At 35.7% G+C, this 13666-nt stretch overlaps 1 protein-coding gene across 6 annotated transcripts in view; it reads left to right on the top strand.

Annotated features, from left to right (window-relative positions):
- The window catches only part of TRIM55 (tripartite motif containing 55), a 40837-nt gene that overhangs the window by 21657 nt on the left and 5514 nt on the right, over positions 1–13666 (top strand). The window contains exon 10 of one of the 6 annotated variants that reach the window (XM_034429866.3): positions 438–528. The exons of the other annotated variants lie outside the window; for them this stretch is intronic. Coding sequence (XP_034285757.2) covers positions 438–528 — 91 coding nt within the window. The remainder of the gene's footprint in view (positions 1–437; positions 529–13666) is intronic. 6 annotated transcript variants of the gene reach the window in all.

The following is a 13666-nucleotide window of genomic DNA, read 5'->3' on the forward strand; positions in this document are numbered from 1 at the left end:
AGTGGATTCAGACTATAAGCCAAAGCCAAACAAACCACAATAAGTGTCATTTCAGTTAACTTGAGGCTCTGTCAATGGCATGTCTCCTACTGAGTCAATTCACCCCTATTCAAAAAGCTCACCCTCATCACTGCTGAGCACCTCATTCTGTGCCAGCATTTTAATTTCTTTAGCTCAAATTAGGGCAGGGAAAGACTGAATAAGATATTCTAAGTCGCGGGTCTTTATTGTTGCCTGACATTTTAGTTTGTACATGCTTCTTACAAGGACTAATCTCGCACAAAGTTTACTTGATATTGCTTGTATAACCACCTGGCATTTTAAAAACTGGGCTCAAAGTATACTGAGAGTGGAATGTCTTCTTCACCTGGCTCAAGAGTTATGAGCAGATGATTTTGGTGACATTAGTGAAATCATGTTTTATTATTTCCTCACAGGGGTTGACATTCTGCATATCAGTTTTGGCTTTTCTTATCTTACTGCACCATATCTGGAATCAGATTCAGTACATGGTTTTTACTTTGAGGGGTAGGAACTGTTTTGTTTTATCTCAACTAACAGCACCAGTCTTTTCTCTAGCAATGCCTGCAGGTAGTTTAAGAAACAAAGATCCCATTTTTTTCATCTAAAAGGACCATACTATCATGTCATTAATGCTATAAAGCTTTTCCTCCTCATCTTTCCCTCCTCTGAAATGTATCCTGGATGTTACACCGCATGATTAAAAAATTGACAGCTTGTAGTGAAAGAAAGAAAAAAAAGATCTTGGAGTTCCCATATTAATCCCACGGACATATATTTCAGCATTTCTGGAGATGTTTAAAATGGTGGATGTAACAAGGCATAATTTCCACATATATAAGCATCTTAATGATTGCCCATCCCAAATGTATGCAAATTATTTTCAGCAGAGAAGGCCCAAGAAGCAACATTATTTGTCCTTATAACCAACTACTTCTGTATTTTTTTCTCGTCATGAAAAAATATATATTTCAAAACATAAAGAGGGGACCACATGATTTAAAATTATGACTCGGTTCACACATCTCACTAACTACATTATGGTTTAGCATGTTAAGTGAACCCAACCAACATGTCCTTGCTCCCTGATTTTAAACCTAAACTTCTCCTTAGTACACTCATTTACTATAAGTAGGAGGTTTCCTATCAAGGGAAAGTATTAAAACATGTTGCCCTTCGCATGCATTTCACATTCCCATATATGTGCCACCTGATTTCCCTCCAAATTTTATAGATCAGCTTTCTGGTATAGTAACCATGAAATCATATTGTCAATATACTTTACTGATTTTCCATTAGAAATTAGAGATCAGTTTATGTGAGATTTTCTGACAGTCTCCCATTCAAATATTAACCAGCCTAGACATCCGTGCAACATCACAACACACACAGAAAAGGGACAGAACTTGCAACACAATACTGAAACACTGCTTATGTGACTCTGACCTACCTTGACAGTCAGATGTTGCTGATTGCCAAGACAGGTCCTTGGAAACACTAACATTCTATTTTATGGCAAGAATTGAATAGAATCAATTCCTTCAGATGCTCTTTGATGCTGACATTTGGTGGCTTGGTCCATTTTAAAAAAGATTAAGAAGTCTAGATGTGGGGGGGGGGTTCGACCGTGCCCTTCATTTTTTTTTAAACCTTCATGCATTTAATTAACTAGTTTTGTCCCAAAGGTGCTTTTTCAAGAAGCAGCTGATCTTTCTGTTTTTCTTTGAAGTCATTTCACTTCTCATCCAAGAAGCTTCTTCAGCTCTGACTTCTTCACTTGCCTCTTGAAAAAGCACCTTTGGGACAACCATGACCGGATTGACTGAGAATCTCCATAGACATTTAACTAGTTATACTAAATAATCTTTGTAGGGTTGCTAAATATTTGTCGCTATTTGGTAGTCTTTTGGCTAGTCGTAACAATGGTACTATTTTATTATTATCAAATGTTTTTCATGTACCTGAGCAACAAAATATTTTGAAATGTTTATAGCATTTCAGAATTTTATTGTGCTATGATATTGATATTGTGGACTCAGTTCAACTTGCATTAATATTTTGTGCTCCTTTTCAGTTTTTGCAAATTTTGGACTTTTTAAAGATAGATGGAGAGTAGAGAGGGAAGGGGGGAAAGGGAGGGAGAGAGAGATAAAGAGGGGGAGAGAGCGAGATCTTTCAAAATGCAACTTTTGTGATTCTGATATCTTGAAAATCGATGAAGCTTAATATTTGATGATTCCACAGTTCAACCCTGATATATATATATATATATATATATATATATATATATATATATATATATATATATATATATATATATTCATATTCTCTTCTATTGGAGCTATGTTTTTTCTGGGTTTATTTCAAGCATGAGGTGGCTATTTATGAATACATGAGTAGCTTGAATACAGGCTACATGTCTAGGAATGTATTATTCCATATGTCATGGTGATATAGTCAAGTCTAATTGATTGTTTGACTTGTTAAGAGCAATGGAAGTGCTAGTTGTAAAACTCATAGATACAGGGCTTTGTAACTGTCTGCATAGTTAACAATATTAGATGCATTTAATGGCATGTTTTTAAACTCTTATGTCAACTGTTGAAAGATATCAAATTTACTGTATGTTACAGAGGTTTTAAACATGTCTTTTGCAAAGACATCTCTATATAAGCATTTCTTTATATAGATATCTCTATATAAGCATTTCCAAACCTACTAAAATTATAAAGCAAATTATACATTCATTAAAAAAATCAATATGAAACAGTTAATTCTATCAGAGCTGTAGTTCTATTTATGGTTCACATCACTTTTGTCTTCTAAACAACCACTTTTTTGTTACAATTAACTGTCCAACAAGGAAACTAATTTGTTTTGTTAGTGTTGTTTGCCATTTTACTGTAAGTATTCTCCATTCTAATCCCATCTTCCCATCATCATTTTTCCCTTGGTCATATAGCATAGTAGATATTTACCACAGTTGCAAAATGGATATTTTATTTGGAATTAACATTTTTAAAATGTGTGTCTAAGAGATGGAGCATGCCAAATGTCAAAGGAATCAACTTTATGCTAAATCTTAGACAACTGCTAACCATGGGGTTGTACTTCAAGTGCATGCTGGCTAATAAGATCATTAAAAGGAAGGACTGAAAGATCAGGCAGTGAATTAATACCATGCTACATTTGAGTTTCAAGAGATAAATTGTGATTATATTTTTTTAAAATTTCTAAATTGCAGGCTCTCTATTCCAAAGTCAGCTCAAATAAGTTCACTGTTTTAATGAACATTTTAGGGTTCAATTTTAAAAGAAGCTTTTAATACTTCAATCTTTTCAGACTTAATCCATCAAAAATGTTTTATGACCGATTTATCTTTTTTGCATATAAAATATAAATAAAGAAGCCTTTTAAAACCCTGGTTGCTTTTAAGAGTCTCAGTAGGAGTAAAACTTCATGGAAGTCTGTTTTAAAATAAATAACACACTAACACCATGCTGCATGGTTTTGAAGTTAAGCCATAAATTTTGTGGCAATTAAGGATAGCAGGATCCCTACCAGTGTTTTATAGCTTGTTCAGTATCACTGAACCATCAATGTGCTGATCTAACAATGACAAGCTTTATATTCCCTCAGCAATATTTTGGTGATGCAAGGAAGCACTCTAAATTGTTAGTAGAGAAACAATCTAAATTAACATTGTGTTCCTTCTTCAGTAGATACTTAAATCAAAAAATCTGGCTCCCTCTTTAAAATGGAGCTCCCTTTCATTTTCAATTTTCTTCTTATCTCCAGAGGCAGAGATGGTCATTCCGTGATGGAATGGAATACCTTATTTCAAGCTTTAAGGTGCACACTACATTTTACGTAAAATCTATTTAGCTATAATAATCTTTACTCAATCTTTAAAAAAACAACATAAAGAGGTAACTATGGCCTATTCCCCACAACAAGCAGAGGAGGACTAAGGAATAGAGTTCACTTATCATTTGCCTGCTTTATTTGGATCCTAAGCTTTTTTTTTTTTCATTTCCACATGGAATTTGAAAGTTGGGCTTGTTCTGGCGATAGATGGTAAGGGAAGAAATGGCAAAGAAGATACTTACAGAGAACAACTTTTCTTTCTTATTTCTCTAATCCAATTGCCCCTCTGAAGGTTTTCAGTTTTTGAAAAAATAGTCACATGGTGCTTAAGATATACTTTTCAACATAATGTAGCATGTCTTTTAAATCTGGAAGTGTATTCCTGAGTTTTTCTTTTTTTTAAAATTTAGTCTTCACTTCTGATTTCTGGAAATTGCTCATATGATTCAATAACACCAGTGAAAAGCTGTTGCAAAGACAAAGCATTTTGTAACATTTCAAGGCAAAGGTGTTGCTGTAATTAATTTTGTCAGTGATTCCTTCCTTTAGCATTTAATAGTTACCTCCACAGACTATGAGTCACAGCATACCTTCCGGCATCTGAGTTTAGAACTTTTTTAGTAATTTTACCCAGAATAATGGAAGAAAGGGATTTCCTCCTAAAATGAAATTGCAGCCGGGCTGACCTTGCCTTGTTATTTTATTTCATTGAAATCTGAAAAATATTGAATTCCGGTCTCTGTTAAATTGCTTCCTTAAAATAGCCTGTCATCTCCTAAATTGCTTGTAAAAATAATATAATGTAACAATAACAAGTCTCCTTTTTTAATGCCACATCTTTCCCTCAGAAATGTTGACTTCTACATTATGCCTTAAAATCAGTTGTATGTGGGTACAAGGAATGTACATTGTCCCTCTTTGGCCTACTCTTCACTTTTTATGTCATCCCTCAGGCAGCTATTTTATTGTGGTATGCTTATATTTTCAAGTATTCCAGGCTCATTTATTCATTTGTCATTTCCTTTGGGATGTTCCTGCTCCAGTTTCATCCACATCTGCTGGATATTACCTACCTTCCTCCCTCCCTCCCTTCCTTCCTAGCTCTCTTCCCTCCCCCTCTAGGTTATAAATATAATACAACTTGGGTGTGGAAAACAAAAGTCAATTAGACCACCTTGTTTTTTAGGAAGACATTAGCAATAAGTACTTATAATTAACCTATTGGCACATTTTTTTACTTTGCTATTTTTATATTTGAATGCAAGTCAATTGTCTCTGGGTATTCACTCAAATGGTTATGAACACTTAGGGCATCCTTTTTTCTGATCACAAAGAGCTTTTGTATATTAGAACTATTCCTTTCTTCAAGACTTAGCCTGACTAGGTGGCTCAGTGGCTAAGACACTGAGCTTGTAGATCAGAAAGGTTGGCGGTTCGAATCTTTAGTACAGATCTCCTGCATGAGCAGGGGGTTGGACTAGATGACCTAAAAAGTCCCTTCCAGCTCTGTTATTGATTCAGACAAATTTTGTCATTTTTAGACTATTTCACATTGTTTGTACACTGATTGGTGACTGTACCTCTAAGATCCTGCTTATTCCTCCTGTTCACAATAGATTACAATAAGACATTTTGGTTTATTTATTTGTTTGTTTTATTTGTATGGCTATCTACATACAGTATGATGTACATATGATTCAGGGTGGCTAACAATCCAAAGCATCAAAAATAACAAAAATCAATCAATCAATCAATCAATCAATCAACCATCATCACAGTGCAAAGCATTACTGATTTGAAATACTCACTTGAAAACCTCTGAACATAGACATCATAAAAAAACAAGCTTTTAGCAAAAGGAGGGAAATGTACAGGCAGCATTAGAAGGGATCTGTTAGGCTTAATTTTGCTCTTCGATCATCAGTGGTACTGAAAAGGGAAAATCAGTTCATCCTGAGCATGCTCTCCAATTCCTTTATTATATATCCATCCACAATGATCCAAGTATAGTTATTAAGTACATGTAGTCCTCAACTTACAACAGTTTGTTTAGTGACCGTCCAAAGTTACTTATGACCATTTTTTACACTTATGACCATTGCAGCACCTTTGTGGTCACTAAATTCAGACACTTGGCAACTGATTAATATTTAGGACAGTTCCAGTGCCCTGGGGTCATGTCATCACCTTTTACAAGCAAAGTCAATGGGGAAGCCAGATTCACTTAACAACCATGTTATTAACTCAACAACTGCAGCGATTCACTTAAGAACTGTGGTAAGAAAGGTTTTAAAATGGAGCAAAACTCGCGTTACAAATGTCTCCCTTAGGAACAAAAATTTTGGGCTCAATTGTGGTCATAAGTCAAGGACTATCTGTATGTTATTGTGTTTCCTGCAAGGGAGAGAAGAGTCCAAAGTTTGAGGAGTCTTCTGTTCCAAAGCTTTTCTACCTTTGTGGAACATGGGAACAAGGAAAGGAATAGTTTACTTTGTCTCCCTTTTAACTGTTGGTCTCTCCTTGGTTGTGGTGCATATTTCAGGAGTGTGTGACAGAGTCGTAGAAAGTCATAGATTCTGTAGATCCAAGTCTCCTCCTGTAACTTGAATCACTTCTCCTTATCTCTTTCGGCAAGAACGTGAGAGCAAAAGAAACTTCTCAGGCATTTGGAAGGAAGTTTTTCTTTAAAATAGGAATTATTTTCTCCTCCCTCATTCTTTAATCGGAAATTTGGACATTTCAAAAAGTTAATGGAACATCTCCCAGGGGCCTTTAGACCATAAGACTGCAGCCTTAATCAACCATCTTATGGTCCATTCAGAACATAACTGCTGAGCAAAGATACGGTTCTTGCACTTCTCGTCTAGCAATATTCATATCAGAATAAGAGAGGGCAGAGAGCACATCTCAGGCAAATGAGATCCAAAGTTACATATAACTGAAAATTAGAGAAGAGAGAAATCAATGTACAGTGTACGGTGAACTCTTTCCAACTATTATGTGACTTCAAGAAATAAGAGTGTGATTGTAGCACTGATGTCTCAACAAGATGCTCTATTTACAGAGCTCTTACAAAGTTGGGCTGATTTCCACAGCATATACAGTGTCTCTGTGGTTGTTATGTGTCCCTCCTAGAATATTTTAAACATCTCAACTCAGTCATTCATTCATGATCAAATGATCCCTGCATCCAAACGCAACAAATTATTCAGTCTTTGTTATTTGATCCAATGAATCCATGGTACAAACTCTGCTATGAGTCATAATCTGAAATGGTAATGGGTCTCATTCATCAGGCCCTTTCAGAGAGCAATCTATATTTTAAAGTGCTGTCTGCTTCCTAAGTGGCAGACTTAGACTTTGTTCTGCGTCACTGCAGGAATATCTGCCTTTCTTTTCTTCAATGAGAGAAAGTTTCTTCCTGCAGCTCTTTGCAGTTTACTTCATACAACACAAAACCCTCTTAATGTACATTACACAACCAGCCAGTAATCCACCAATTGGTCCACATTATTTTTATGGCAATTGATTTGCCAATAGTGTCTAGGTATATTCTGTAAAATAGTTAATGAGCATAGTCTACAACGGGAAGAATAATTCAGTTTCAATTTGTCAAAAATCAACAGTAAAGACCTGTTTGAAAGTAAGTGGATATAGTTCATTGATATGTTTAAATTATTGCAGTGCTAAAGAATTAACTTTTATCAGTGTAGATTTATCAGTAGAATTAAATATACACAATTGAGTTTATTTCTAGACATTTTGTTGGACTAAAAATATGAATATGTACAAGTAGTCCTTGACTTACAACCGCAATTAAACTCAAAATTTCTGTTGCTACACAAGACAGTTGCTAAGTGAGTTTTGCCCCCATTTCACAACCTTTCCTGCCACAGTTATTAAGTGAATCAGTGCTTTTGTTAAGTTAGTAACATGATTGTTAAATGTATCTGGCTTCCCCACTGACTTTGCTTGTCAGAAGGTTACAAAGGTGATCACTTAACCCCAGGACACTGCAACAAAGGTGCCAGTTGCCAAGCATCTGAATTTTGATCATGTGACCATGGGGATGCTGCAATAATTGTAAGTGTGAAAAATGGTCATAAGTCACTTTTTTTAGTACCATTGTAACTTCAAATGGTCACTAAAGCAATGGTTGTAAGTCAAGGATTACCTGTAACATAAAATTATACTCCCTGTCCATCTTCCCATAATGTATCAAAAGCATATGATTTAGTCTTTTACTTAATTCGGGATGGGAATAAAATCAGTGGTGAAATCTAAAATTTGTTACTACCGGTTCTGTGGGCGTGGCTTGGTGGGGGGGGTAATGTGATTGGGTGGGCATGGCCAATTTTTTTTTTTTTACTTTTAAAACCATTTTTTCTACAACCTCTTCAGCGAAGAGGTTGTAAAAAAATGCTTTCAAAAGGCTCTGACGATCCCAGCTGAGTTGCCTAATCGGCAGAGGCTTTTTTTCTTTAAAAAGCCTCTGCCGATCAGGCAACTCAGCTTGGATCATCAGAGGCTTTTAAAAGAAAAAAAGCCTCTGCAGATCAGGCAACTCAGCTGGGATAGTCAGAGGCTTTAAAAACCATTTTTTCTACAACCTCTGAAGAGGTTGTAGAAAAAATGCTTTTAAAAGCCTTTGACAATCCCAGCTGAGCCACGCAATCATCAGAGGCTTTTTTTTTACTTTTAAAAAAAGTAAAAAGGTTGTAGAAGAGGTTGTAGAAAAATGCTTTTAAATTTTTTTAAAAAAAAAACCTCTGATGATTGCGTGGCTCAGCTGGGCATGGGGGGAGGGGCCAGGGATTTTTGCTACCAGTTCTCTGAACCACCCACCTCCATCGCTACCGGATCAGGCGATCTGGTCCGAACTGGGAGCATTTCACCCCTGAATAAAATGCTTAATAATTATCTATCAATTGAGGGATTTATTTGTTTCATCTGAAATTGCTTAGATCAACCAACTAGAGACTGGTCTTCTCCTGTCTGGTTCCCTTCGGATACAGTGTGCAAAACGTAAGGCAGTGGAAGGAAGCCGTGCATAATGGCAAACTACAACATGGTCATGGGAATAATTCAACTCCTTGCTCTCCTCCCAAACTCCCTTTCCCAAATGGAAGTCATCCTTGTGTGGCAAGATGTCCCTGGGGCATCAGTGTATTATACTTTCATAGATATAATATACAGGATACAATATGATTATTAGCAGAAATATTCAAAATTACTATATAGTATGTTGAGCTGGATTAGGGATGCAATAAATTGTACCATTTTCAGGTGACCTCCAAGGGATTTTTCACATTATGAGCCTTTCTTAAGAATTCTCTTCCAAGAAAAGAAAAGAAAAGAAAAGAAAAAGATTTCTCTATTAGTTTAAGTTTCCTAAAGAATGCTTGACATTATATCCTTCAGGGAACTTACCCAGCCTACACACAAAGAGAACACTGAATTCATTTGCTCTGAACTATTTTTGGAATTGTTAAGGTTGTGTGAAATAAACAGCATTACATTATCCTTTTGCCACATGGCTCTAATTGTAATAGAATGAAAATCTATTTTGGTGAGACAGTCAGTCCCCATGGGTGCGAGAAGTTCACGACCAACCACCTTGCTGAGAATTGAACAGCTAATCTCATGATGGATGGAGTTTGCTGGTGCATATTTTACCTGCCTACAGTTATGTAGTTGAACAATTTATTTCATAAGAAAAGAATTTCAGTTGGCTTCTAGAGAATTAAAAATAGGCATAAGGAAAGAAATCTTTGAGCCTCTAACTATATTGTTTCGATAAAAGTTGAGAGCTATAGAAAGTTCTGCTGAATTTACAATGTGCTGAAAGTACATTGCAATATAAACAGAAACTATATAAAAATTTGAAACTATTTCAAACTAACTTCTACAGGTAGTCCTTGTGAAAAGTCCGCTTGTACAGTAATCATCTGAACTTACAATATCACTGGACAAGGATACTTACAACAGGTCCTTGTACTGTAGTTTTGACTGGCACAGTATCCCTGAGGTCACATGGTTACGGTTCAGGTGCTCAGCAACCTGCTCATAATCACAACATTGCAGAGTCCCACAGTCCCACGACTTCCATTTTCAACCTTCACTGCTGGCTTTCGATAAGCAAAGTCAATGGAGAAGAAAGCAGGGGGTCACAAATGATAATTATGTAATCACAACTTATACTGGAACTATAACTGCCAAAACTGGTTTCATAAATTGGTGTGGTAATTTGGCATTGCATCTTATGACTGTAACACTTAGCAATAGAGTTCTCAATCCCAATTACTGACAGTAAGTGAGGATTGCCTATAGCTCAGATTTTCACATCATTCCATTCCCTGCAAAATATTGTAGCCAGAAAGCAGTTCCTTGCTTTTAAGAATAATCTGTTATATACACAATAAATTATGAGTAGATAATTTATGTTATAACGCTGAGATACACATAGAGAAGAGAAGAGAAGAGAAGAGAAGAGAAGAGAAGAGAAGAGAAGAGAAGAGAAGAGAAGAGAAGAGAAGAGAATAACAGAGTTGGAAGGGACTTCCAATCTTCAAGTCCAACACTGCTTAGGCAGAAAACCCTATATCATCTCAGACAAATAGTTGTCCAATCTCTTCTTAAAACCTTCCAGTGTTGGAGCATTCACAAGTTTGACAGATAAGATTTGATTTCCTAGCTAGGTCTTCATATAAGGTGTCTGAAGTAAATAAATTTGAGCCTTAAGAACTCAAAATCAAGAACTCTGGGTTGATTTGTTTGATGATGATAAATGAGCTTGTTTCTTTGGCTGTCCATTGTATCTTCAGGATTCTTCTCCAACATCAAAGTTCAAAGGCATCAATATTCAGGAAGAGTTTTGCTTCTTCAAAGTTCAACTTTTGCTTCTATAATGTCACAGGGAATACTACAATTTGTGTGATTCTGATCTTTGCAGGTATGGGCACGTCATAGTTTTTTCCAAGACTTTTCCAAGGCTGCTGTACCAAGCGTAAGCCTGCAGCATATTCCCATGACTGCTTATTGCTTTACCGTTGAAGGTTGATTCTGAAAGGTATAAACTACCTTCCATTTCAATATCTTCATTGCCAATTCTGGTTATTCTATTTGTTCCTATTAGTTTGGTCTTCTTTATATTTAATTTTACTCCATTGTTTTGCACTTTGCTCCTTGATGTATATTACTAGAGCTTGTAGATCTCTTGTATTTTCAATTATCAGGGTATGTTATCAGCATAGCAAAGGTTACTGATATTTCTTCCTCCAGTTTTAAAACCGTACTAATCTTCCAATCCAGCTGCCCTTAATTTATATTCAGCATATAAGTTTACAGATGTCATACTCTTTGCCAACCTGGAGCCAGTCTGTTTTGCCATGTTCTGTCTATGCTGTGCCTTTCTAACCAGCATTTAAGTTTCTCATGAGGATGGTGAGATGTTCTGGGATTCCCATTTTTCTGAACACCTCCCACAACTTGACACAATTGACATAATCAAAGGCCTTTCTCTAGTTGATAAAGTCCATAATCACTTCTCTTTGGCATTTTTTGACTTTCTCAATTATCCAAGGGGTATCAGCAGTAATGTCCCATGTTCCTCAGACTTGAACACCTGGCATTTCCTTTTCCATGTAGGGCTCTAATAAACATTATACATTATACATTATAATAAGCAAAATACAAGCTGAGTGGACATGACCTTGTAGATGACCCTCACTCAGTCAAGGACTTTGGAGTACTCATATCAAATGATCTAAGTGCCAAAGCCCACTGTAACAACATTGCCAAAAAGGCATTAAGGGTTGTAAACCTAATCTTGCGTAGCTTCTTCTCTGGTAATATTACACTACTAACCAGAGCATACAAAACATTTGCTAGACCAATTCTTGAATACAGCTCATCTGTCTGGAACCCACATTGCATATCAGACATTAATACAATTGAACGTGTCCAGAAATATTTCACAAGAAGAGTCCTCCACTCCTCCGCTCGCAACAAAATACTTTAGGCCACCAGACTTGAAATTTTGGGCTTAGAAAATTTAGAATTACTCCGTCTTCGGTATGACCTAAGCATAGCTCATAAAATCATCTGCTACAATGTCCTACCTGTCAATGACTACTTCAGCTTCAACCACAACAATACACGAGCACACAATAGATACAAACTTAAAGTGAACCGCTCCAAACTCGACTGCAGAAAATATGACTTCAGTAACAGAGTGGTCAATGCCTGGAATGCACTACCTGACTCTGGGGTTTCATCCCCAAACCTGCTAAATTTTAACCTTAGACTGGCTACTGTTGACCTCACCCCATTCCTAAGAGATCTGTAAGGGGTGGGCATACGAGCACCAGTGTGCCTACCGTCCCTGTCCTAATGTTCCCTTTAATTGTATTCATTTTATATATTCAATTCATGCTTATACTTATATATATTATCTAATACGTACTCGACAAATATAAAATAAAATAAAAATTTAAAAAATTGTTATAATTAAGTCATCTTTCATTCTCCACATACTTGATATATGAAATTCAGAGTATCAAAATTTACTATTTTTTCATCTCTGAACTGAGTTTGACATCAATACTTTTATAATATTTGAATTCTTTAATATAATAGCATTTGTAACATTTTTAATGTAGTAAAAGAGTCCCTGGACACATATTCAGGATTTGGCATTCCTTTTCTCCTTGTTAATACACAACATGAATTAAAAAACACTGATCTATGTGGCTCATCAGTATATACAGTTTACATTCTTAATTAAGAATGAATTATTGATGATTTTCTTTTTTCTTTTTTTTTTACTCTTCAACTTAATGTTTATTCTCTGAAACAGAATGAGGCGATCTAAAACAATGTTGTAGTCCACTTACCAACTTAGTATGCTTCAAAAGAAGTGTGGCTACAGCTCCCAGACTTCCCAATCATTGACTGTGGCAGTGAAAATTCTAGACATTTAATTCTTAATACAACTTAGAAGACACCAGGTCAGGGAAGACTCTTAGTATAATCCATGTGACAGTTCGTTCTGTACATACTTGAATGTATGCTTATTATGCTGATATCTCCCTCCTGCCAGACACACAGAGTATGCTTTACATCAGAGTCAAGATGCACATTCATCCAAAGTGATGTGGTAACGCTTTTGAGGTCTGATAAAAGATTATGTGTTGCATATTACTTATATCAAAACATTATGTGAAAATAAGCCCATTGAAATTAAAAAAAAAAATCTGAAAGGCTTCAAACTAATGCATAGCGCAAATGTATGTGATATGTGGTATCTGTATGTTTCTGCTTTATTGCCAAATAACCTAACTTTAAGCACTAATTCTGACTTCTAAAAAGCTTTTGGTTTTGTTATGCGTAAATAAGATTGAAGAAGTAAAAGAGTGCAGGGCTGGTGGGGAATGAATTCTTAGGGGGTTTTTCCTGGCACTGAGATGAACAGAACATAAGTTAGCCATAAATAACTTATGCCATTTCATTTAAAATATGGTTTTAGTCTGGATCAAACCCAACATTTTCATGACAATTGTCTGAGGACAGAGTACCTTCTGCTTTTATTCTTAAAAAGAAATATATATTTAAAATATTTTATTGTATATATTTTAATATATATATGTAATAAATCATCCCAGAACATCCCTTCGGTCATTTGATTATTATCAATCTCAACTAAACTGCATGTAAATCTCTTGCACATAATGTGAGCTGAATTAAGTATGAAACTAGTAGCACAATTATTCAGCTTTAC

Source organism: Pantherophis guttatus, chromosome 3 (assembly GCF_059756535.1).
Source record: "Pantherophis guttatus breed Tessera chromosome 3, ASM5975653v1, whole genome shotgun sequence".
Lineage (NCBI taxonomy): Eukaryota > Metazoa > Chordata > Lepidosauria > Squamata > Colubridae > Pantherophis > Pantherophis guttatus.